This window comes from Zalophus californianus, chromosome 13, assembly GCF_009762305.2.
Source record: "Zalophus californianus isolate mZalCal1 chromosome 13, mZalCal1.pri.v2, whole genome shotgun sequence".
Classification (NCBI taxonomy): Eukaryota; Metazoa; Chordata; class Mammalia; order Carnivora; family Otariidae; genus Zalophus; species Zalophus californianus.
Genome location: NC_045607.1, coordinates 92,758,433 through 92,784,086, shown reverse-complemented (window position 1 = coordinate 92,784,086; position 25,654 = coordinate 92,758,433). Strand labels below are relative to the sequence as shown.

Sequence of the window (25,654 nt, the reverse complement as noted above, 5' to 3'; positions counted from 1 at the left end):
CAGTGGCTGAAGGGGACTGTGCAGCCTGGGAATTCTCTCGCGTTTGCTGCCCAGTGCTCCAGCCCCTGGCAGTTGACTGCACCAAGGCCTCCTGGGCCTGGAGTCCACGTCCTCCTCCGCCTCGGGGGCTCCTGGCCACACCGCATCCGCGGCCTGACCGCCGCCTCTTCCGACGCGAAGGCTGCCGTCGCTACGCCGGGCCACGACCTTCAGCGCGCGCACTTCCGGCCGGAAGTAGGGGGACGCGCGGCGGGCCCAGGCGCGTTTCTGTGACGCACTTCCTGGCGTCAGCTCTGAAGACGGAAAAGCGGTGAGCCGGAGCGCCGCGCGTCCGTGCCGCCAGCCGACGGGGCGGCTGCTGGCCTCCCGGGCCGGGCCTCCTCCGAGCCGCGCATCATGGCGTCGGAGGGGCCTCGGGAGCCCGTGGGCGAGGTGAGGACGGCGCCCCGGAGTGGGGGCGGGCGTCGGGGCGGGTTAGCCGGGGGAGGCCGCGGGCGCCGGGAGTGCGCCCCCACGCCGGCTCGCCGCGCTCGCGTCTAGGAGCTCGGGCAAACGTTGGCCGAAGCGCTGGCCTCCGCCCGGCCTGCTCGGCAGCACCGCTAGATGGAGCCCTGGCGGCCGCACCAGTCGGCCTTCGAGTGGTTTCTGAAAGCGTCGGAGTCAGTCTCCCCGTGCGGACCAGAAGACCAGGTTTTACGTTCAAACCCCCAGGCTCTGTGACAGTAGAATGTCGTTCTAGCAGGGCTCGCTTTTGCTTTTCAACAAAACAGCTCTTAGTGGTTCGCTGAGCGACAAGCAAAGGATTTTTGTAACTTTTCTTTTTTGAGAAATTTGATGGAAACGAACTTCCGCAGTGCGTTTGAGTCAGCCGTCCCGCGGCTGGGTTTGCCCACGGCAGTTTTCGGTTCTCGGTTATCCGTAACGACAGCGGGGAGGGTGACACACCTGTACTGCAGGTTAAGGCTGAGGGAACTTCGTAAGTTGTCCTGATTCTTTCACCGGGATGGGACTTTATTTCCACTTTCATTGCTTGCTCCCCCCCCCCCCTTTAATATTTAGTAGACCACTTCTTTTAGTAAAAAACCATTGGGGGAGAGGTTGTTAGCAAACAGATTCTCGTTTTTTGAGGTTGAAGTATTTGGACAACAGACACTCCTGCGACTGGCATTTCTGGGACTGCTAGAACCCAGCGACTTTCCTTGGGTTTTTTGTTCACATTTGCTTTACCTCCAAATGTAGGTAGTCACCCTCCTCCCCCCACTTTTTTCCTCAGGGCATCAAGTTGTCAGCAGATGTCAAACCATTTGTCCCCAAATTTGCTGGGCTCAGTGTGGCATGGTCAGAGTCTTCGGAAGCACGTGCGTTCCCTAGCTGTGCAGCCACCTACTACCCGTGTGTTCAGGAGCTTCCTGTGCCTCAGTATGTACCCTTCTCAATACCTTGCCTTCCCTGGGGACTGAATGGGGATTGCACTTTCAAGTATGCTGCACCTGACATAGTCCGTGTTCTCAGTACGACCAGAGGGTAGGATGCTCCTCCGCCAAGAATGGCCTGAGGCAGTGGCACAACTTAACCTGCCCGACACCCAAAACGGAAACCTCAGCTCTCCATACTCACGCAGTTATTTTGGGCAAAGAAGGTGTGGAGGTTGCACTGCATTCACTAGTTTCAGGGTTCGTTTTTGCATGGGGTCTGAAACTATCATGTGTCTGACGGGAGATGAGGTGGCTGGGGGTGTAGAGAGGAAACCGGGCAAAGACGAGTCCAGAGAAATCAGCATGCTCTGTGGTTGTAGGGTGTAACATTGTAAAATCTTGCTTGGGGAAGGGGAAGGAGTGGGGGCTTGCAACCATGGCTGCTCTTTTGTTGGATAGTTCTTTGGAAATTGCTGAGGTTTGCATTCCACTATTTTTCTTTAGAAATGTCCTGTGGAGTTGGATTCTAGAAGCTTGGGTTATAAAATTCTTCTAAGTTTGAATTGAGAGAAGGCTTATGTTGGTTTTTCAGTTTTCCTTTTTCTTCTCAAGTTTCATTCTTTAGGTATTTATATAGTGGTTTGCGTTAATAGCTGAATTTAGAAAAACGTGCGTTAAACTTTTTATGTAATTGTGTAGAGTACTTGTAGGCTTTTTAAAGGTATGCATCACCTTTACGCTTATGTAAGAATCCTTGACTTTATGTTCCATCCATGTGGGTCATTCTTGTTTCTTTTTCATGCCTGCTTAGTGTTGATTGCATACTTCATATAAATTCTAGATTTGCATTCACAAGATTGAAATTTGAAATGAATAATGAAACCATCGAGTTGTTTGGTGTATATAGGTTGTATTTTTTGACAAAGTTGAAGTTCTGCTTGTATGTGCTTTGCTAGGATTACTGAAGTGTTCCACTGAGATTTCATCCTTTGTTAAAGGAAGGTTGGCATGGGTTTCATTTGGATTGTTCCCTACCTTGGGTGTTCACAAAGTAAAGTCTAAAATATATTTCACTCAGTGACAAGGATTCGAAGCCATCTGCTGGATGGGATTCCAGTTACCCAACATAATGGAAAACATTCTTACAGCTAAAGTAACGTTCTGGAAGTAGCATGAATCGAGAAGAATCAGAAGCTTAAGGATGTGCACTGCTGAATTTAAAAATTAGGTTTCTTAATCTCTTACCGTTTTTTAGCTTTGATTTAAAAAATATTTATAACCAAGGAAAAGATTGGGTGACAATATTCCTGCCTGATGAGAAAACAATTAAGGACAAAAGAGGCGTGGGAGCAGAGGGGCAGGGTTAGGAAGAACAGGAAGAAGCCTTTGAAGGGGGCAAAACGGGGACACTTTACATATTTGAGAACCCATTACCTGGTACATTCTGATGGAGGCTAAGAAGTCTGCTTGAGCCAGGTTTCTTGTAAATGGAGATCTCTGCGATGAAAAAATGGAGTAAGGAACTTATGTTGTCTTTCCTGCCTGTCCCACTGCCTGTCTCAGTCCGTGAGGTTGGCAGGAGGTGTCATGTTACTTTTACACCTGAGAAACTGGGGCTGGAAACGTGTGTTCAAAGTCATTCAGGTAGGCAGCGCCCGAAGCAGAATGACCGTCCTTTCTTCTGACCTGCACTCAGTCGAACTCCCCACAGCTGCTGCCACCGCTGGCGACAACTGCTGAGCATTTCATCGTGTTGCAGTCGGCTGTCAGCTGCGGGCGCTTCTGAGTGGAAGTCTCAGCTGTGAGACCTAGTAGTTCTGGACGGAGTGTGGCTCCCGTCTGTTTGGTGGCTGGAGGAGCTGCCGGAGCCTGACACGTCCTGGCCTGACGGCAGGGACTGGTGCGAGACTATTGGGGCGACTGTCAAGGACGAGGGACCAGGTGAAGTGCTTGGGGGAGCCCGCACGGTACAGCCGCAAAGACCAGGTGTGCTGGGTAGGAGGTAGGGCACTGCTGGTCGTGTCTTACACGGAGTCGGAACGCTCACTCCTGGATTCTCGTTCAGCTTGAAGGGAGAGGGGCATGAAGCCTCGGACTGGGTTCCAGGCACTGAAACTCGGGAAGAAATACATGGAGCCCTGCTGCCAGGAGAAAGGCTCCCGGGTGGTCCTGTGGGTGTTGGCAGGAGAGAGGCTGTGGTGGTTTCTGGCTGAGTACGTGGGGGGGGGGGGGGAGGGGGGTGGGAAGAGGGGCCGTTTGGGGACCAGCAGCTCAGCTTGGACTCCAGTACCGGTTAGGGAAGAGTGAGCTGTTGTGTGGGAACCCCCTGTGGGTTGGAGAGCGAGGCCCGGAGCTGGCGAAGGTGCCCGACTGCAAGTGCATATGTGAAGTCTGAGCAGAATGAGGAGAGGTTTGGACTCTGAGTCTGACTGGAGAAAAGGAAAGTGCCGAGGAGGGCCCTCCACGGATGAGCCTTTGGAAGGTGGGACCGGGTTGCAAGTCCAGGCTGGTGGAGCTTTTCAGGGGATCTGACAGAAGGGCCAGACCCACAGATGCCGTGGCTAGGAGGCGACTGGGCTTGCAGGAAGGATGTCCTGGAGACTCGGGATGGTTGGTAGGGATGGGGCAAGGGGAAGTGGACGCAGTAGGTCAGTGGGTGTTGTGGTTACGGGGGAAGGCAGGGCGGCCCAGCTGCAGAAGTGCTGCTCATATACAGGGAGGGGTGGGTGAGAAGGTGGGCGTCCGGGCGTGTGTTCTGGGCTGGGGGTCGTCTGCGCAGTTTGTGGCAACTGGAATGTTACGGACAAGCTGCTTGAAGCCCCAACAGATGCTGTGGGTTGTTGCTGTGAGATTTTACTGGGTGTTGTTCTCTGCATATAATTGCATTGGCCTTGAATGGAAAGCAAAAAACCAACTTTCCAGAGGAAGAAAGACCAGTGAGGACTTGTCCAAAGTGGAAAACTAGATTTTTGAGTTGAGCCAGGACCCAGACCGAGGGCTCTGGGTTCACGGATGCAGGGTTGCTGGATGACGCGCCTTCACAACTGCTGGACCCTGCCTCCCTTTACCTAAGTTTCTTTTTTTTTTTTTAAAGATTTTATTTATTTATTCGAGAGAGAGAGAATGAGAGACAGAGAGCACGAGAGGGAAGAGGGTCAGAGGGAGAAGCAGACTCCCCGCTGAGCAGGGAGCCCGATGCGGGACTCGATCCCGGGACTCCAGGATCATGACCTGAGCCGAAGGCAGTCGCTTAACCACCTGAGCCACCCAGGCGCCCCTTTTACCTAAGTTTTAGTGGTCTGTCCGTTTGTCTGGTTTTTGGACTTGGGATATCATCTTTTTTACTGTGTTTTGCTATGCGCCCCTCTTTGCCCACCTCCCTTGTGAAGAACAGATCCTCCCACTCCTTAGATTTTCTGAGCTTCAAATAAAACAGGGATTCGCATCTGAGAACAGGATGATGCTTTAAATCATTTTCTTCTCTGCAAAGAACAGCACTAGGCCAGGTGTACTGAAAAAAGTACAGTAAAAGGGTTTTTCTTGGGTTTTCACTAGGAATAGTTCATTACTAGAGTTAGTGAATGATCTTCCTGGGTGTGAACTTACTGTAAGATATCGTGGGCTCAGAGACACCAATAGCATGCTGTCCAGTTAGGTACCGCATGCACGTGGATGCAGGGAACATTCTGGCAAGTGTGTTTCAGGTGTGGGTGGTGACGCCTTTGTCCTGCAGTGCAGGCCCTTCCTTGCCCCAGAGCAGAAATACTATGTATTTAAGAGTGCTGCCTGTGCCTGTACCCACTGGCGACCCAGCCGTGAGAAGATCGTGCAGGACGTCTCCTCATTAGCTCTGATGTTCCTGCCTTTCAATGGTCCAGCACCCTTTGGGATTCCGTTGATTTTCCACAGAAAGATTTTCAGCTCTGGGAAGTCACAGAAACATCCGCTGGTGCTCACTTATGGGAATGAGAAGGGTGTGTTTTGTGTCTTAGTTCATCTGCTCAGCCATTTCGCCATTGTGTCGTCTTCCATTGCTAGAGGATTGAAGCCTCTGACTGAATACCAAATTTACTCACAAAATCAGTGTTCAGTTATATTTTGGTTTAGCCTAGCAGCTTGAGCAAACGGGGGCATGGCGGTGTCCACAGATGGCACCTGTCTCGCTGGTGGGTTGCAGCTCCCAGGCCACCATGGGTGCAGTGTCCCCTTTGCAGCTGTGGCCCTGTGAGGCCGAAAACCACAGGATGTGGTGGTCGGGCTGGAGGTCGGATGGGCCGGTGGGGGTTCTGCAGGGAGCCCTCTCTGCAGGGAGAATGGTCTGGGGTGGCCCTTTAGGCCCTAGGTGGCTGTGGGAGGCTTTTGCAAACGTCTGACAGTGTGGGAGCACAGAGCTGCCGAGGCGTCCCTGGGCTTTGCTGCTGCACGTTGTGACACTGTCCTGCCGTGGGTGCTCAGCTCAGCAGTGAGCACGCAGCACCGGGCAAGAAAGAAACGCTGGGAGTTTTTATTCCACTCTTAGAGATATCTCAGTGCCAGAGCGAATGACCGGAAGATAATAAAGAGTTTAAATGTGCTTATTATAGAATAGCTCCTTGGTTTGTGGTAATGAAATCTTCAAGTAAAACATATCTTTCTTATTTAGGCAGAAGCTCTATGCTGAAGATGTGGCCTTCGGAGCTTCACCTTTTCCACCTCAGTATTTGTCTTCTGAGCTTGCTCTTCATCCGTGCCGTTACTCTCCTTACCCCGTGGAGGGCTCACAGAGCGGCTGCCCAGTGCCGGGCTCCCAGTATGCTTGCGGCCGCCCCAGCGCGTACCGAGGTTTTCAGACCGTGAAGCCGCGAGGCGAGCAGATGTGCCCTCTCCCACAAGACTCAAAAGCTTTGTTTAAGGTTAGCACGCTGCTGTGGTGGTGGTTACTGTAGCGTTTAAAATGGAAAGAGCCGGTAGGATCTCACATGGTATTTTAAGTATTTTTTTATCTTTTTTGTGCATTTAAGAATTGATTTTTCTTTATTCTTTTTTGAAATGGTTGTGAATCCTTACGGTTTTGCAATTTTAAGCCTCTTTTTATGGTGCTCGTTTTCTTTAATTCATGTGACTTTTTAATTTTTCCTGCAGAAAAAAACATATGAGCAGAAGTTTGACAGCAAGAAGGCTGATGGATCTCTGTCATCTGATATAAAATCAGTTAGAGGTTCACATCCTGTGTCCGTTCACGCTGACGCTAACTTGAAACCAGGTGAAAACGACAGACTCTCTGATGTTATATTGTCCTTCCCGGCCCGCCCCAGAAAGGTCGCTGTTCTTTGTACACCTGTTTCTGTGGAGGCCATCGGACTCCGAGGGGATCCTGGAGGGCCCTCCGCCTGGGGAGGGACATGTTGTGGGGGGGCTCTCTGGTGTGCCCTAGTGTGTGCAGGAATCGGCCCAAAGTCACGTGGCAAGTAGGTGACCCGCACAGGCCTCAAAATAAGTCCTAAAGTAAATCACAGCCGCATCCTTTGTACTGTATTTGACCATGTTCATTCCTGAAATAGCTTCTCTGGTGTTCTGTTGGGACACTTTTTAATAGGTGGAGAGTTTGCGGTTTGAATTCCATCCTGAGCAATAGCAAACCTGGGGCAGTGTAGTTAGTTGGGGGACATGTCTGCTCTGGCCTTGGAAACCACTGTTCTGCGCTATGGCTGAAAGCTAGTGATTCTGTGTGGTGTAAATTACGGACTAGTGCAGTTTGATGGCTTATTTATAAAAAGAGCTAAAACCTCTGTAATCGTGTATTTACTGGGAATGACCAATTGACGTGCATAACTTATATTACTTGTTACGTAAGTTTTTCTCTTTGTGTTGACTTCACTTAGAAACCATTTGGCGCATGGAAGTTTGCAGGGGAAGTTGAACAGTTAACCGTCATGATTGGCTTCATGGCCTTACAGCCCACATCAGGATTCATTTGTATTTAAACGAAGGGATGTGGAAGAGAGTCCAAGTTTACTTCTACTTGCTTTCTTCCAAAGTTCCTCTCAAGTGTGGAAGATTTATCTCTGAAAAGAAATTTGTTGGCATCTCTGTAAATTTGCAGAACTCTACAATGTATATTAAGAATAATTAGGTCAGGTTGCAGTAACTAGTTTATCAACTTTAGAATCGTGCCTCAGATTTGCAGCACGCCTTGCTTTTTTCTTCCTGGTGGCTCGCCCAGAGCAGCCGGTGCTTGTGGTCATTTCTCTTTCGCACGTCACACAGCTTGGCAACACTAGCAAAGGGGAGGGCGTTCGGACAGTCCCGTGTTAGCGTGTCAGCAGCGGTAGACTTCCCGCCCTGCGGTTGAGGTGTGAATACGGGTCTTCACACAATACCTACCTTTTCACCTCTTTTGATTCTGTAAATACAGATGGTTACCAGAAACGGACAGACAGGAAATCCAGAATCGTTGAAAAAAGTGGATCTGTCTCCAAACCTGAGTTTGAATTTACCAGGTTGGACTTTCCCGAACTGCAGGGTCCGGAGCACAGTGAGAGCTCAGAGACAGAGAAGCAGTCCAAGTGGGGGCCTCTGCGCTCCGCCGCAGCTGACCTGTCTCTTCTCCGAGAGGTGGTGAAACCCGCCGTGGTGACAGCGGAGGTGAGTGCGGGGCCGCCTCCCTGTGTCCCTCCTCTTCTCTCCCTCCCTTCTCCCTGCACACCTTTGTAGGTGCCTCACGGCGCACTTCGTCTTCCTGTGGCGGCCTGGCTTCCTTGTGAGGCCCTTCTGCCTGGACTCCTTCCAGCCTGGTGTGGTCCCTGGTACAGCTGTTCTTTTAAAAGAATCACCTAACGAGCTTCCTCGTGCTTTCTAGCTACAGGGGACGGAGGTCGGATCCCGGCACGGGTCCCGCTGCGTAGACAGCCCCTGGTGATCACCTCACGCCCAGCATTGCATTCCGACAGCACGTTTACCGGCACAGATTGTTTTAATCCAACAGTAATAGGTCAAACTGCATAGGGTAGCCTCTGACTTTTCCAGGGTTTTTATCCGTACCTCTCTCATTGATGAGATCACAACCTCAGCAGAAGTAATCACTGTGTGTTTTGTTTGCCACTTAATGATTTTAAAATACGCTGTGTTCCACATTTGGTCTTGGAGTTTTAGTCCATCCAGGTTCCAGGAAAAAACATGAGGTTAGTAGTCCCTAAGGTGGCTTCTCACTCAGTTCTGCCGAGGGGGGTAGGGCAGGGAGAGGGAGGAGACAAGGAAGGAGGCAGCTCCCCCGTCCACCGACCTCTTGAGTGGGGACTCTGCTTCCTTGAATGCACTTGGGCGCCTGGACACTGCCGTCCAGAGGTGGGCAGGGTGGCTGGCCGTGTGCACAAGGTAGCCCATTCCACACGCGGTGACCCTGACGCTGTGTGCCACGGTGCTTCCCTGCGGCTTAACCGTGACGAGGAAGGCAGGCTGGCCAGCTGGCCAAGAAGAATCTGGTTTGGCCGCTGTGGGACCCTTTGGTCCCGGCTGGGTATGTGGAGTAGCTGAGCCATTGAGGGGCTCCACGTCTGCCTCCCTGGTGGTCAGTGCATAACCCCAGCCTGTGAGTGCTCTATGGAAGTAGGACAGGCTGCCAGGGAGCTGTGGCGGGGTGTGACTGACCCCGTTCCATCACGTTACTGGTCACACACGTGCGTCTGGACACGAAGTGAGGCACGTGGCGCTGTGGGGAGGGGTACAGACTCCTTGCCTGAGGATGTGTTCACACTCTTGAGTTACATGTGGACTTTTAATTTTTTCTTCTAGAAGAAACTTTTCTCTTTGTTATCTTAGTAGTATTTTTAAACATGAGAAATATTTAAAAGAAAACAGTTGACCTTGAAAAACACAGGTTTGAACTGCATCAGATGTGGATGTTTTTGATAAACACAGGACAGTACTGTAAACGTATTTTCTCTTCCTTTTGATTCTCTTTATGACGTTTTCTTTTCTTTAGCTTACTGTACTGATGGGGTATAGTGCATAACGGATACTACATGCAACATGCGTGTTCACTGTTCACGTGATCGGGCAGGGCTCGGGTCAGTAGCAGGCTGTTAGTAGTTGTTTTGGGGTTCAGAAGTTCCATGTGGAGTTTTGGCTCTCCAGGGGTCGGCACCCCAACCCCCCTGTTGCTCGGGGGTCACCTGTAATTGTCTGAAGTTGTACAAGAGAGAACCATGTTAAGCACTTAAGTCTTCTTCTAATGGTACGTTGTGGGGACTGGGGATCCCCCTCAGTTTGAAGTTACGCATCTGTACGACTTTGTGTTGGAGTGTTTAAAACTTTTGACATTTTTCCATGTCATTGAGTAGTTTTTGAAAGCCTGCTGTACTGCGTCTCTATGGGTATGTGTAATTTATGTAACTGTTCTTGGACAGGTAAGCCATGGTGAGCGTAGAAGTTTTATTTATTAAAAGAGGGGGCTGTGTTTCAATAATTCTATTTTTTTTACTGGGCTCAGGTTTAATGAAATGGCAAAGTGGGAAAAGTTTTGAAGGATATGAGCTTTAGAATCTAAGTCCATTCAGATTTGAATGGATCAGTTTCCTTTTGCAGTGAATGCCCTGGTCGCCCTGAGGTCACCCTGTGTCCTCACCCGCTCCCGTGTCATTTGCTGCCTCCTGTTCTGTGAATGTTTGTTGGCTCTGTGGACTTTCCTGATGGATTTTTTGGGAACTTCGGTGCGTGGGCATGGTGAACAGTGCCCCCCCCGCCCCCCCCCCCCCCCCCCCCCCCCCCCCCCGCAGGGGCCCTGCTGCCTCAAGTGGCGGGGGCACATCTGTGCTGCTGCAGAACTTGTCTGTCATGTACTGATCTTTCACAAGTTATGTGGTATGCGTGCTGTGATCCTCTTAGTGGGGCCGTGTAGAAACAACACACAGGTGTTTCTGCCAGGGGGACACTGTAGGCTCAGCTGAACACCGTGGGTGGTTTCTCCTATAAGGAGTGAAATTTGGTATTACGTATGTTTTTACTTTTTTTTTTTTTTTTTGTAGAAAGAGCTGGAGGGAAGGGGGTGTGGCGAGAGGGGCAGAAGGAGAAGGAGATAGAGAATCCTAAGCAAGCTCCACCCCCAGTGCGGAGCCCAGTGTGGGGCGCAGTCTCACGACCCCGAGATCATGACCTGAGCCAAAATGAAGAGTCGGATGCTCAACGGACTGAGTCACCCAGGCACCCCTGGAATTTTTAATTAGCATATATTTTGGAGATTTTATGAATGGCAAGGGAAACTATATTTAAAAATTAAGTGATTACTTTCAATTTGAAATAGTAAGAAGATGGTGGTTTGCTTTTTAGGGTGAAGGGGCGGTGAGAAGCACGGACGCAGCAGAGACCATGACTGGCAGTGCTGTGGCTGATCCCGCCTCCTGTACCAGAGGTAAGAGGCACTGCCGCAGCTTTAAGATACCAGTGCCCTGTTTTCCAAGTTCACTTTTAGTTCAGTGCAACAGAAATGTTTTTGTTTTAAAGCCTTCCTTAAGACAGCTGATGATTTATGAACAAACTGATCTCACTGTGAGAAGCTGGAAGTAAGTACACAAGATCCCCCATCAGTGTGCAAGGAGTGTAAAGTAGGAGCAAAGAATTTTAAATGAAATGTGTCTAGTTTGTCCAGTTAAGGAAGAAATTTTATGAACTCAGAAATGACTGCTTCCTTAAGTATAGCCTACACCAGTGGTTCCCAAAGTTTTAGGTATCAGGACCCCTTAACACCCTTTAAAAAGCCCCAGAGAGCTTCTGTTTATTTGCATGATAGCAATCAGTACTTGAAATATCCAAAGTTAAAACTGAGAAATTCTAAAAATTACTTTGTAATTCTCATACAAGTAACAATGATAAACCCATTGCCTGTTAACATAGCGTGTATTTTTTTTTAAGATTTATTTATTTGAGAGAGAGGGAAAGAGAGGCACAGGGAGAGAGAATCTCAAGCAGACTCCCTGCCGAGCGCGGAGCCCGACATGGGGCTCGATCCCAGGACCCTGAGACCGTGACCTGAGCTGAAGTCAAGAGTCAGACGCTCAACTGACTGAGCCACCCAGGTGCCCCAGCATAGCATATTTTTATGAAAAATAACTTTCCAAAGTTAGATTGTAGTGAGGAGCGCAGCCTTGTTTTACATTTTTGCAACACTTTACCGACTGGCTCAGTAGCGCAGCCTCAGCATGCAGTGATTTCACTGTCCCGCATCATGTAGCCTCCTGAAAACCTCGCTGGACACTCAGGACAGAGCGCAGGGAGGCTCAGCGCCCATTCCTTCCGTCAGGAAAATGGTTTTGATGCTTTGGACCCCTCAAAGCGTCTTGGGAGCTTCAGAGCATTATTAGAGATCTGGCCTCAATGTCCCAGAAGTGACATCCTCAGAGAGAGTTCAGTAATTCTGCCTTTAATTTTTCTGAGTAGCTTCTCCTAACAAGACATTTTTACAAAATTATTCCAGTTGTATTCACAAGTGTGTTTTCTTTTGCATTCTCACGTGTGGTAAATGTGTGTTCGGTAAAAACCTTCACTTACAAGCTGACTTCGATGGTGTGTAGCTCTGGTACAAAAGCAGCCTGTCTGGCTTGGGGGGATGCACCGGCTGCCCACGGTCAGCCCGGGTCCTCTTCTGTCTGTGGGCACCTAAGGAGTAACGTTGCTGTAGTTAGTTAGGCCTGAGATCTAAAAAGAAAGAAATTACCACTTGCTGTGGGAGCTGAGGTACATGATTTTTGACTTACGGTGTTAATGGTACATAACAAGATGTGTTAGGCCAAAATTTGATCTTTGCCCTATTAATTTTTGTGTGTTTGCCACGTGGACTTAATTGTGGATTATTATTTTTTAACTAAAACTATAGTTTGTCTGCCCACCTGCACCCCCAAGTTAAAAAACCAGTTGCTAGGAAAATCATGCAGCCTACAAGTTAATTCTGCATGCGTGTTCCAAGAAGAAAGCTTAGCAAATGCTCGTTTCCAAGAGAATGTTTTGAGCACCAGTCTAAATTTAATTATGCTCTGAGTAATGACCTCATGTAATACATGTTTACAATTTCTTTTTTTTTTTTCAAAGATTTTATTTATTTATTCATTAGGGACAGAGGGGGAGAGGGGGAGAGGGAGAGAGAGAGAGAGAAGCAGAGGGAGAAGCAGGCTCCCAAGGAGCAGGGAGCCCGATGTGGGACTCGATCCCAGGACCCTGGGATCATGACCTGAGCCAAAGGCAGACGCTTAACCATCTGAGCCACCCAGGCGCCCCATGTTTACAATTTCTAAGTATTTTTATTTTACTGTTGAGATTATTCAACAACTTTGGTTATCTTTGAGCAGAGTTATCTTGGACACCAATGGGTTATGTTGTTCGGCAGACGTTATCTACAGAACAGTCACCAGCCCCTAAAAACGTTACTTCCATGATAAACCTAGAAACGGTCGCTTCGTCAGCAGACTCAAAAAGCGTTAGTATGTCACCTTCTGAAGTATTATCTTCGGATCCTTCCTACAAAGAGAAACACATCCACTCTGCTAAAAAGGTATGTGTCACGTTTGGGTTATGTTGATCTTCTGTGCCACTGAATAGTCTTTTTTTCTCAGATCCTAACAAAGTTTTTGATTCTGTGCTGTAGTCGCTAATTTGAGTTGGTTGTATAGAACCTCAGTCAAGGAACACAAGTGGTAACTTTTTGAGTAAGGGACGATGTAGATTTTACACCCATGGTCTTAAAACATTTGTGAACCATTTTGAAGTCTTTAAAGAAGAGGTACTGGCAGAAGTTCATGCTCTGGTGTATAAAGTCCTGCCTTTTTCCCCCCTCTTTCATCTGTTGAATTTAAATTGCTTTTACCTACTAGGGTAAGGACAGCAAGACAACTGAATTCCACCTTTTGTGGTCATCTGGTATATGTTACTGATTCTTGGTTGGTTGTAGCTTATCGTAAGATAGCATTTCAGAATCCATTTTTCCCTTTCAATTCAGATAGTTTTAAGCTGTCATTTTCATCAGTCCCTAGATTTCTTTTTTATTGGTCTAAATTTTGTTCTTGATTTTCATTGTGTATTGATACATTATTTTAGGTGGAAATATGGCCGTGTTTGTTGAGTGCAGTGATGTCCTTTTTGAGTAAGAGGACATTTTCTGTTACCCAGGGTGTCATAGACCACCCCCGACAAACGGGAGCTGTGTGTTGACGGTCTGTTGATGGAGGGAAAGTGTGCTGACAGTTACGGCGAGGTCAGACCTGTATGCTTGTCCTCACAGCTTTATGAACAATGTGAAGGACACCGGAGGTGTGGGCGAGTCCCTCTCTGAGTACACGCGGCGCCACCAGCTGTGGGCATGTGGGCCCAGGTGACAGAGCAGGCCTCAGGCTGGGGCCGCCCCTCGGCTGCCGTCTTGCTGTCTGAACCAGAGTTCCTCATGCACAGTTAAGATTCTCAGAGTTAATATTAACGTTTTTATTTTCTTAGAACCTTTTTTTTTTTTTTTTAAGATTCCATTTATTTATTTATTTATTTAATTTGAGCGAGAGACAGCAGGAGCAGGGAGGAGAGGGAGAAGCAGGCTCCCTGCTGGGAGCCCGACTCAGGGCTCAGTCCCAGGGTCATGACCTGAGCCGAAGGCAGACACTCAACCAACTGAGCCACCCAGGTGCCCCTAAAATTATTTTTTAATTGTAAGTGTAAGAAAAGTTTATTTTAGACAAGTTCTAAGATAAAGACAGAGTTGCCTGTAGTCTCACAACCCAGAGGACATGATCTCCTGTGTAACGGAGGTGGTAGGATCACGATGGTTTTTCCCTCTGAAACTCTGTGTTTGTGAGTTCTTATTACCGAAATAGCAAATGTAATACCACAAAGACCCACTCGTGAACGAGGTCCTCTTCCCTTTGTTGCCCACTGGAAGCCTGCATTAACAACTGGATATATATTCTACCTCAGGCTCCTCAGAACGTCAACAGTAGAGGCTTGTCTTTTAAGTTTTTTCTTTTTAAAGATTTTATTTATTTATTTGACAGAGAAAATGAGAGATAACCACGAGAGGGAAGAGGGTCAGAGGGAGAAACAGACTCCCCGCTGAGCAGGGAGCCCGATGCGGGACTCGATCCCGGGACTCCAGGATCATGACCTGAGCCGAAGGCAGTCGCTTAACCAATTGAGCCACCCAGGCGCCCTTTTTTTTTCTTTTAAACAAAAATGAGACCATTCTACACAACTCATCCTTCAAAGTTGCCTCTTTCACTTATGGACAGGTCCTCTAGGTTAGGAGGTAAACATTCCAGGAGCCACTGGAGGGTAAGTCCCCGCTGGGGATAAAGCAGGGCCCCCAACACGGAAAGGCCCTGCTCTCTTAGCACCTCCGTTCTGATAGACCAGCGTGGTGTAGACTGGTCGTGATTGGTGCTTTGGAGGGGGATGGAGAGGGACAGGCTGCGTGGAGGTGGGACCACCCTTGAACTGGAATGAGGGCGCAGTCCTGGCCTGGATCCAAGTGTGGGCACATGTGCAAGAGGCCCTGAGGCCAAGGTGCATGTCACCTGACTTGAGAGGGAAGGTGGGAGCTGTGGGGTCACATTCAGCAGGTGTGGGATGGGTCCACACATTTGTCTGGTTTGAAGGCTCCACAGGAGTTTCAGATGTGTGATCAGGTTTAAGGACCACTGGGCCATGGTGCTAGAAATGGCCCACCCGGATTTATTTTTTTTACTTTATTTTTAAAGATTTTATTTATTAGAGAGGGAGTGCATGCGTGTGCGCACATAAACGGGGAGCAGCAGGCAGAGAGAGAAGCAGACTTCCCTCTGAGCAGGGAGCCCGATGCAGGGCTCGATCTCAGGACTCTGGGATCATGACCTGAGCCGAAGGCAGATGCTTAACCAACTGAGCCACCCAGGCGCCCCCAACACACCTGGATTTATGAAAAGACTTCAAGTTGGTATTAGAGATGTTAAAATAGTCTCCTCTGGCTCAGAAGTAGGTATGTCCAAATCTACCAGTTTCAAAATAATTGGATAAGACAGCTTTTTCAACAGATTTCTTTTCCTTGAGAAGTACTCTACTGAATGCTGGGTCTTTGGAAAATAGAGATGAGGAGCCAAACTCTGAACAAAGTTGCCATGTGGTTAAACAACTTGGTGTCTCAAGTTTGCTCTGATTCATGGAAGCAAGCATTCTATTGAATGTCTTAAAAACCCGTGATTTTTGCTGTGTTTTTTGTTCTCTGTTTAGTCCAAAGCATCACAAGGTGGCAATCCTGAACAGGATGAAGCCTCAAGAAAGCATAAGAAAAAGAAAGAAAAGTCTAAATCAAAATATGAAGTCTTGACCGTTCAGGAACCACCAAGGATTGAAGTACATTTCTATTTATTACTCACCTTTTATGATCTAATTAAATGGGCCTGCCCTAATAGAAATACAGATTCATATGGGCTTCCTAAGTGAAAATCTCCAACATTCCCTTCGATAATCTTTGCCCAGTGCTAAAGAGAATAGCCGTCTCCCATACTCTTCGTTTTGGCGGCCCGGCGCAGTGGCTGAGTCATAGTGGGCACCTGGCGAGCGGGTGCGTGCGTGAGTAGTCGAGAGGGATACTTGTGTGGAGATCTAGTGGTGTGCATACCGTAGTGCTCATACTTACTCCTCAGTGCCTTGTTCACCTGTTTTTCCTTGCTTTGGCATGCTGGCTTTTGCAGGGTCTCCTTTTCTATCCAGAAATGTGAATGTAATGTACTTCACTCTAGAGAGAAATTAGAATCCCATAGCTCCATCATGGGCCCTGGCCAGGAGAATTGCACAAACTTGCAAAAGCACCCTGTGAACTGTTTTCCTGTGGTACTGCAAGATAGCCCCTGTCCTGCAAGGAGTCGCCTTGGGTTCAGACTCAATACCAGACTCAGCAGCCTGGCTCCAGGTGCTCAGCTCTGCTGCGTGCCATCCAGCTTAGGGCCAAACCTGAGAGTTTCCCACAAACCTGGGGGCTCCCAGGGCTCTTGGCATACTCCCTTGAGGACCCTAGGGTTGCGTGTGTGAAGACGTATGATCCTGGCAGAACATTATGGTTTGGGCCAACAAATAATTCATAGAGTTCTGCTCCCATATCCCACATAACTTTTCTGAGTCACCTAAAATGCCAACAAAAGCACGTAAGATGTTTTTAAATGACTTCAACATCGTCATTAGAGGCCTGTTGCCCTATTTTCTATTTTATTTCTATTTCCTAGCCTGGGAGCAGCACACAGGACAGGGTACTTCCATCACCTGAGTCTAGACTGACAATTATTCTGACGGAAACACAGTTGAAGCCTGGGTGCTTGAACACGCTTGTGCCCGGGGGTCTGGGGCACCCACGTCCTCGGGGGCCCGCCCACCTGGGCCAGGGCAGCGGGATTAGAACTGTGGTCTTTAAATCTAAGAGTAAAACAGTTTGGGGGCTGTTTTAGATCCCCTTGCGAACTCTGTGGGAGCCTGTTACAGAGAACATGGGCAAGGAACAGCTTGCACGTGGCACACTTGACTCTTGTGATCTGCAAAGAGCTAAAGGGTGTGTGGTTTACTTAGGATGCCGAGGAGTTCCCCATTCTGGCAGTTGCGTCTGAAAGAAGAGACAGAGTAGCATCTCCGAACTTTCAGTCCCAGCAGCAGCCGCAGGTAATTTTTAGATTGACCCTGTCGTTGCTTTAGGCCTAACTTTTCTTGCTCAACTAAACTCTCGAGAAAAACTTTTTTCCAGACTTCTTTATGTACCAAGAAAGGTGGTTTTGGTTTGATTTCTTCCTTTATTGGAGAATCACATGCAGGGTGTTGGAATACAGTTGCTCTAAGCGCACACATTTGTCACCTTCATAAGAAGACTGGTGGTAGCTACCACTGCTACATCAGAAAGCGGGGAGCACGGGCTGCCTGGGGGTCTTTGATGGAAAGCGAAAAAGTTGCCTGTGTATTCGGGAAACAGGACTTCCTTTTTTTTTTCCCTTAAGATTTTATTTATTATTTGAGAGAGAGAGAATGAGAGATAGCATGAGAGGGAAGAGGGTCAGAGGGAGAAGCAGACCCCCCGCTGAGCAGGGAGCCCGATGCGGGACTCGATCCCGGGACTCCAGGATCATGACCTGAGCCGAAGGCAGTCGCTTAACCGACTGAGCCACCCAGGCGCCCAGGGAAACAGGAATTCCTTTGTGAGGCAGCAGTGTCTGACAAAACAAAATAAGGAGAGCGCCCCCCCCGCCCCAGCCAAATTCAACTCTAAGCCGTCAGTACAAGGTGAAGAGAGGACTCTCCTTGAGCCCCCTGCCCTGCTGTGGATTCGTCATCCAGGTGGAGAACTTGCACACTTGGTCCCATTTCTTCACTGGTCTCTGGCATCCTCACTGCCATTTTGCCTTCTCAAGTGGGGGCATTATTTTCACATTTGTGAGAAGTAAAATTCTAAACGTTGTGCAGATTCCCTGGAATTCCCGTGGTACGGTGTGGTCCTCTTCCGTCCCTGCCCATGGAGTCTGTAGCCACCTGTATGGCACGCTGGGCTCGCCCGTTGACAGGGCCCTCGTCCGGGCCGGAGGGCAGAATGGTTGTGCTGAGCGCATGCATGCGGCAGCTTGCCTCTGCAGCTTTTCACACGGCCTCAGACCCCAGAAAACAGCTCTTTGAAGTAGAGCACACTTCGTGCCTAAATTTCATACCTGCTGCAGGCATTTTGGACTTGTGTAAATTCTTGGTCATATGCCCATGATTTCATGGCATTCGATTGGCTCCTGTAGGCAGTTGGTGGTTGTGTGGTGCCAAGGAGACAGTGACACCGATCAGTTAGCCTCATGCACGGACTCCTGTTGCCAAAGACTCCACACAAGTCCTGGTTTCTTACCCGAAGGCGTGTGCGCTTCCTCACAGTGCAAATACAGACAGAGAGAAACCCAGGGCTAGGAGAGAGGGAGGAAATAAAAAACCACGGCAGTCACATTGGAAGATAATGTAGATTATCTGGGTTTTTCTTTAGTTATTTAAAGATTTGTTTTATGGTCGCTATAAATAGATTTCATTTTATCGTTTTTATGACTTCTTGTCTTAAAACAAAAACACTTGTAAAATATGCTATTCTAAGAAAACTTCTGATTTTATAATTTTTTAGAATAATTTTAAAAATAGTGGAAAGAAGAGCCAGATTCCGGTACAGTTGGATTTGGGAGGAATGCTGGCAGCCCTGGAGAAGAAGCAGCACTCGCAGAGTGCCACGCCGTCCTCCAGGCCTGTGGTGTTCTCAGGTAAGAGTGGCTCTTCGTCTCGGGGAAATGGCTGAGGGTCTCTTTCAGATAGACTGCTCTGTGACAATCTTTAATCAGAACAGCATGGTACTGTGATAGATACTAATGGAATAGATTGGGAGTCCAGAAATAAACCCACATATCTATGGCCAGTGAATTTTTGACCAAAATGTGTTCATTAAAAGAACAAGGAACGGTTTTGAAAAATGGTGCTGGGACAGCTGGATTTCCCCATGCCGGAGACAGCTGGGCTCCTACCGCGCGCTGTGTGCAGTAGTTAAAGTGGAGCAATGACCTCAATATAAAAACTAAGCCCAAAAAACCCTTAGGAAAAAAAACAAAGGTGGGGTGCCTGGGTGGCTCAGTCGGTTAAGCATCCAGCTCTTGGTTTTGGCTCAGGTCGTGATCTCAGGCGGGGCTCCATGCTCAGTGGGGAGTCTGCTTGAGATTCTCTCAAAAAAAAAAACCAAAAAAACAAAACGAAAAGAAAGAAAAAGCAAAGGTAAATTTCATGGCTTACGATTAGGCAGTGAATTTTTAGCTAGGACACCAAAAGCACAGGCCACAAAAGCAAAAATAAATAGGATTTCATCAAAAACAAGAACTTTTGTATACCAGAGGATGTTATCAAGAAAATGAAAAAGATAGCGGCGCCTGGGTGGCTTAGTTGGTTAAGCGACTGCCTTCAGCTCGGGTCATGATCCTCAAGTCCTGGGATCGGTTCCCACATCAGGCTCCCTGCTCAGCGGGGAGTCTGCTTCTCCCTCTGACCCTCTTCCCTCTCGTGCTCTCTGTCTCTCATTCTCTTTCTCTCAAATAAAATCTTTAAAAAAAAAAAAATGAAAAGATAATTTACTTACGGAAGGCGAGAAAATGTTTGCAAATCATATATCTGATAAGGATTTGATGTCCAAATATCTACGAACTCCTCCTATAGCTCAACAATAAACACCCACTAAAAAATAGGCAAAGGACTTGACACTGCTCCACAAGAAGATACACACGTGGCCAGTAACACATGAAAAGATGCTTAACATCATTAGTCCCTAGACGAATATGAGCCAGCACCACAGTGAGACAGTTCTTCATACCTGCTATGGTAGCTGTCGTCAGAAACATGGAAAATAGCAGGTGTTGGCAAGGATTTGGAGAAAGTGGAGACCACTGGGAAATGGGAGAGGGTGAGACCACTTTGGGAGGCAGTCTGGCAGCTCCTCAGAACGCTATGTAGGGGGTTGCCGTGTGCCCGGCAATTCCGTACTCCATGTGCACCCAGACACTTGCAGGCCAGCGCTCATAGCAGCATTATTCCAAATAGTTAAAAGTGGAGACACCCCCAAGTGTATATCAGCACAAATGGGTAAACAGAGTGTGGTCCAGCCGTACAGTGGACTGGTACTCAGCCTTAAAGGGAAGGAAGTTCTGCTACCTGCCGTGACATGGGGAAACGTGAAAACGTTCTGCTGATGAAATCCGCCAGCACAAAAGGGCCCACGCTACATGAGAGATGGAGAATAGACAGAGTCACAGAAGGGGCTGGAGGGTACCTGGGTTTGAGGGTATGGGAGTTACTGTTTCGTAGGACAGACCTTCAGTTTGGGGCACGAAAAATTTGGGGGAATAGGTGGGGGTGATGGTTGCACAACATTGTGAATGTAATTGATGCCCCTGAATTGTGCGCTTAGGAATAGTTAAAATACTAATTATTGTAAGTTCCTTAAATACGATCAGTTTAGGAAAGGACAGTTAAGTGTTGTAACACTCGTGGTCATGAGCCTAAAATATTTACTATCTGGTCCTTTAAGGAAAAGCTGGCTGGCTCTGATCTGTCCACCCATCAGTATTTTATTTTTCTTGGTGCATTTCAGAGTTGCAGACCTTGGTCGATGTCACCTCTCAGTGTTGCAGCATGCATGTCATTGACTAGCATTTATGGTTTTTGTCTTTGGAGGTGAAGCATGCATATAGTGGAATGCACAGATCTTAGGTATGCCCTTTGCAGAGTAACCCAGCCTCCGTCACCACCCTTGGAAGGTCCCTTGGCCCCACCCAGCAGATTCCTGCTGTGCCCCAGGCCGCCCTTTGTCTGTTTTTGATTCTTTGTCTGTCACAGATTTCCTTTTCCCTTTTCTAGAGCTTCATAGAAATGGAATGCTGCAGGGATCCTGTAAGGCTTCCTTCACTCATCAGGGTGTTTTTGAGATATACTGGGGGGGGGGGGGGGTGTGTGTGTGTGTGTGTGTGTGTGTGTGTGTGTGTGTAGTTCATTTTTTTTGTTTTTTATTTTTTAAAAGATTTTATTTGTGAGAGAGCACACGCATGCATGCACAAGCAGGGGGAGGGGCAGAGGCAGCGGGAGAAGCAGGCTTTTCTGCTTGAGCAGGGAGCTCAATCATGACCTGAGTGGAAGGCAGATGCTTAACTGGTGCCCTGCTTTTTTGTTTTTTATCCAGGTGAAATTCAAGTAATATAAAACTACCGATTTTAAGGTGTACAATGCAGTGGTGTGGAGTTCATCCACAGTGTTGTGTAGTCTCGTTTTTCTGGTTCCACACTTTTTCGTCCTGCGAAAAGGAGACCCCTGCCCACTAAGCTCCCTATTTCCCCAGCCCCTGGCAACCCCCAGTGTGCATTTTCTCTGTGGATTTTCCTGTTCTGATGTGTTACGTAAATGGAATGGTGCAATTTGTGACCTTTTGTGTCAGTCTCTTTTCACTTGGGAGAGTGCATTGGACTTTCCTTTTTTTTTTTGACTTTTTTATTGTTGCGTTAATCATCATACATTACATCATTAGTTTTTGATGTAGTGTTCCATGATTCATTGTTTGTGCATAACACCCAGTGCTCCATGCAGAACGTGCCCTCTTTGATACCGATCACCAGGCTAACCCATCCCCCCACCCTCCTCCCCTCTAGAACCCTCAGTTTGTTTTTCAGAGTCCATCGTCTCTCATGGTTCGTCTCCCCCTCTGATTTACCGTCTTCATTCTTCCCCTCCTGCTATCTTCTTTTCTTTTTTTTTCCTCAACATATATTGCATTATTTGTTTCAGAGGTACAGATCTGTGATTCAACAGTCTTGCACAATTCACAGCGCTCACCATAGCACATACCCTCCCCAATGTCTATCACCCAGCCACCCCATCCCTCCCACCCCCCACCACTCCAGCAACCCTCAGTTTGTTTCCTGAGATTAAGAATTCCTCATATCAGTGAGGTCATAGGATACATGTCTTTCTCTGATTGACTTATTTCACTCAGCATAACACCGTCCAGTTCTATCCACGTCATTGCAAATGGCAAGATCTCATTCCTTTTGATGGCTGCATAATATTCCATTGTGTATATATACCACCTCTTCTTTATCCATTCATCTGTCGATGGACATCTGGGCTCTTTCCACAGTTTGGCTATTGTGGACATTGCTGCTATAAACATTGGGGTGCATGTACCCCTTCGGATCCCTATATTTGTATCTTTGTGGTAAATACCCAGTAGTGCAATTGCTGGGTCGTAGGGTAGCTCTATTTTCAACTGTTTGAGGAACCTCCATACTGTTTTCCAGAGTGGCTGCACCAGCTTGCGTTCCCACCAACGGTGTAGGAGGGTTCCCCTTTCTCCACATCCCTGCCAACGTCTGTCGTTTCCTGACTTGTTCATTTTAGCCATTCTGACGGGTGTGAGGTGGTATCTCATGGAGGTTTTGATTTGGATTTCCCTGATGCCGAGCGATGTTGAGCACTTTTTCATATGTCTGTTGGCCATTTGTATGTCTTCTTTGGAGAAATGTCTGTTCATGTCTTCTGCCCATTTCTTGATTGGATTATTTATTCTTTGGGTGTTGAGTTTGATAAGTTCTTTATAGATTTTCGATACTAGCCCTTTATCATGTCATTTGCAAATATTTTCTCCCATTCTTTTGGTTGTCTTTTGGTTTTGTAGACAGTTTCTTTTGCTGTGCAAAAGCTTTTTATCTTGATGAAATCCCAATAGTTCATTTTTGCCCTTGCTTCCCTTGCCTTTGGCGATGTTTCTAAGAAGAATTTGCTGCGGCTGAGGTCGAAGAGGTTGCTGCCTGTGTTCTCCTTTAGGATTTTGATGGACTCCTGTCTCACATTTAGGTCTTTCAACCATTTGGAGTGTATTTTTGTGTGTGGTGTAAGGAAATGGTGCAGTTTTATTCTTCTGCATGTGGTTGTCCAACTTTCCCAACACCATTTGTTGAAGAGACTGTCTTTTTCCATTGGACATTCTTTCCTGCTTTGTCAAAGATAAGTTGAGCATAGAGTTGAGGGTCCATTTCTGGGCTCTCTATTCTGTTCCACTGATTTTTGTGTCTGTTTTTGTGCCAGTACCATACTGTCTTGATGATGACAGCTTTGTAATAGAGCTAGAAGTCCAGAATTGTGATGCCGCCAGCGTTGCTTTGCTTTGCTTTTTCAACATTCCTCTGGCTATTCGGGGTCTTTTCTGGTTCCATACAAATTTCAGGATTATTTGTTCCATTTCTTTGAAAAAGGTGGATGGTATTTTGTTGGGGATTGCATTGAATGTGTAGATTGCTCTAGGTAGCATTGACATCTTCACAATGTTGGTTCTTCCAGTCCATGAGCATGGAACGTTTTTCCATTTCTTTGTGTCTTCCTCGATTTCTTTCAGGAGTATTTTATAGTTTTCTGAGTACAGATCCTTTGCCTCTTTGGTTAAATTTATTCCTAGGTATCTTATGATTTTGGGTGCCATTGTAAATGGGATCGACTCCTTAATTTCTCTCTTTTCTGTCTTGTTGGTGTATAGGAATGCCACTGATTTCTGTGCATTGATTTTATATCCTGCCACTTGCCTGAATTCCTGTCTGAGTTCTAGCAGTTTTGGGGTGGAGTCTTTTGGGTTTTCCACATACAGTATCATATCATCTGCAAAGAGTGAGAGTTTGACTTCTTCTTTGCCGATTTGGATGCCTTTGATTTCTTTTTGTTGTCTGATTGCTGTGGCTAGGACTTCTAATACTATGTTGAATAGCAGTGGTGAGAGTGGACATCCCTGCCGCGTTCCTGACCTTAGGGGGAAAGCTCTCAGCTTTTCCCCATTGAGAATGATATTCGCTGTAGTTTTTTCATAGATGGCTTTTATGATATTGAGGTATGTACTCTCTATCCTATACTCTGAAGAGTTTTGATCAGGAAAGGATGCTGTCCTTTGTCAAATGCTTTTTCTGCATCTATGGAGAGGATCATATCGCCTTGGACTTTCATCCGTGTACCTGCGTCAGCATTGGGCTAGTTTTTGTGGCTGAATCGTATTCCTTTGGCCACGTTTTGTTGACCCATTCATCCCCTGATGGACATTTAGGTTGTCTCCACCTTTGGTTGTTGTGAATAGTACATTTGTACTGTTCGGGTACCAGTATTTGCGTATCTGTTCTTGATTCCCGTGGGAGCGGAATTGCTGGGCCATGTGGTAGGGATATGTTTACTTTATAAATTTGCCAGACCTTTCTCCATACTGCATGTGTGCTGTTTTACACTCAACCAGTAGCGTGTGAAACCTCTGCTGGTTCCACATCCTCACCAACATTTGGTCATGTTGATGTCACTTGTAGCCTTTCTTGGGGACCGGGCTGGAGGTGGCATATTTTTGAAGCTGAAAATTCGGAATGCCGCGGGTCATTTTTGTACAGGCTGCTGAATGGTATGCAGCGAGCATTTCTGAATAGGATTCTCATGGCTGCGGTACAAGGAAGCTTACGTGACAGTTTGTGAGTGGCATTTACCCCCAGCCCAGCACACAGCCTTGCGGTTCTGACCGCAGGTAATTCAGCTGAAACACAGCGGCTGAGGCAGCAGCAAACAGCGTGTCCCTCGTGCCCGTTTCTCCCGCACGCTGCGTTCCTGGGGCCGCCTGCAGCGGCGCCATGTGGGAGTGTGCAGAGAGCAGAGGCTCTGGGCCTGCCTCAGACTTTGGACAAGTGCGGTGAAATCCCTGGGGATGGGGTCAAGGTTGGGGAAGGGGTGTTTTTAGCAAGCACACGGGAGGATTTGTTGTTTCCTCCTCTTTTTTTTTTTTTTTTTTTTTTTTTACTTTTCGTTATGGAAAATAACGAAAGGTAGAGTGCAGTGAGGCCTGCCACATGAGCGTTTCCCAGCTCCGGTGGTTGTCACCATTGTGCCACTCCGGTTGTATCTGTGACCCAACTTTTAATTTTTCTGAAGTGCTTTTAAGCACCTGGTAGATGTTACATCATTTCCCGCGTAAGTACGTCTGTTGGCATGTCTGACTGGCAGTGGGTGTGTGTTTCAGTGGACCACTCGGTCATCCTCCGACGGTGTTAGTGCTTGTTTCTCATAGTGTCTACTGTCCAGTCTGTATTTAAATTTCCTTGGTTGTCTCAGTGATGTTGGTAATTTTATTGGGTACATTGTGAGTCTGAGTGACTAGTAGACACACCAAAGCTTGGGACCACTGCCCCTTTGGGTAGTCTTCCTTGCTTTTCTCAGCTCATTTGGGAAAGGCCTCTAGGGCTTTGATTGTACACAAGTGTTGTTTTCAGACTACTGCAGGTGCTTTGGTAGGAGGTGATAATTTACGGGTTACCTATGGGCAGAGTCAGCTTTTCCTTGGCAGTTAGTTTTGGGCTTGTTCTGTATTTTTTGATGAGGTGGTGAGTCAGGTGTGGCCACAAGAGGAGATAGAAGAGAGGCTCAGGAAAACACAGTTTATAATAGTCCCAGGTCCTAAAGACAGGAGGCATGGCCACCTGGGCAAGCACCAGTGTAGATAGCAGGCAGAGGACAGAAGCAAGGGGAGGCTTTAGGCTGGAGCCTTTGTTGGGGTTTCCATGGGCAGGAAAGGGTGCACTGTTTAGGACTGGTCAGTTTAAATAATTGCAGCGAGCCCTGAGCTAGAGGTATCCCTGGTTGCCTGGCCCCTGGCCCTGGGATGATGAAGAGATGTTGCCTCCTGAGTGCACAGGCCAGACAGAGGAGGCTCTGGGTGGGCT

At 47.7% G+C, this 25,654-nt stretch overlaps 1 protein-coding gene across 2 annotated transcripts in view; it reads left to right on the top strand.

Moving 5' to 3' along the window:
* Nucleotides 1-292: 292 nt before the first annotated feature.
* SECISBP2 (SECIS binding protein 2) overlaps nucleotides 293-25,654 on the top strand; it is a 51,410-nt gene continuing 26,048 nt past the window's right edge. The window contains exons 1-10 of one of the 2 annotated variants that reach the window (XM_027614585.2): nucleotides 293-432; nucleotides 1,274-1,419; nucleotides 6,058-6,307; nucleotides 6,537-6,657; nucleotides 7,810-8,039; nucleotides 10,719-10,800; nucleotides 12,731-12,933; nucleotides 15,627-15,749; nucleotides 16,956-17,045; nucleotides 18,523-18,655. In XM_027614585.2, coding sequence (XP_027470386.2) covers nucleotides 397-432; nucleotides 1,274-1,419; nucleotides 6,058-6,307; nucleotides 6,537-6,657; nucleotides 7,810-8,039; nucleotides 10,719-10,800; nucleotides 12,731-12,933; nucleotides 15,627-15,749; nucleotides 16,956-17,045; nucleotides 18,523-18,655 — 1,414 coding nt within the window. In that variant the 5' untranslated portion in view covers nucleotides 293-396. The remainder of the gene's footprint in view (nucleotides 433-1,273; nucleotides 1,420-6,057; nucleotides 6,308-6,536; nucleotides 6,658-7,809; nucleotides 8,040-10,718; nucleotides 10,801-12,730; nucleotides 12,934-15,626; nucleotides 15,750-16,955; nucleotides 17,046-18,522; nucleotides 18,656-25,654) is intronic. The other variant, XM_027614586.2, reaches the window with a different exon arrangement.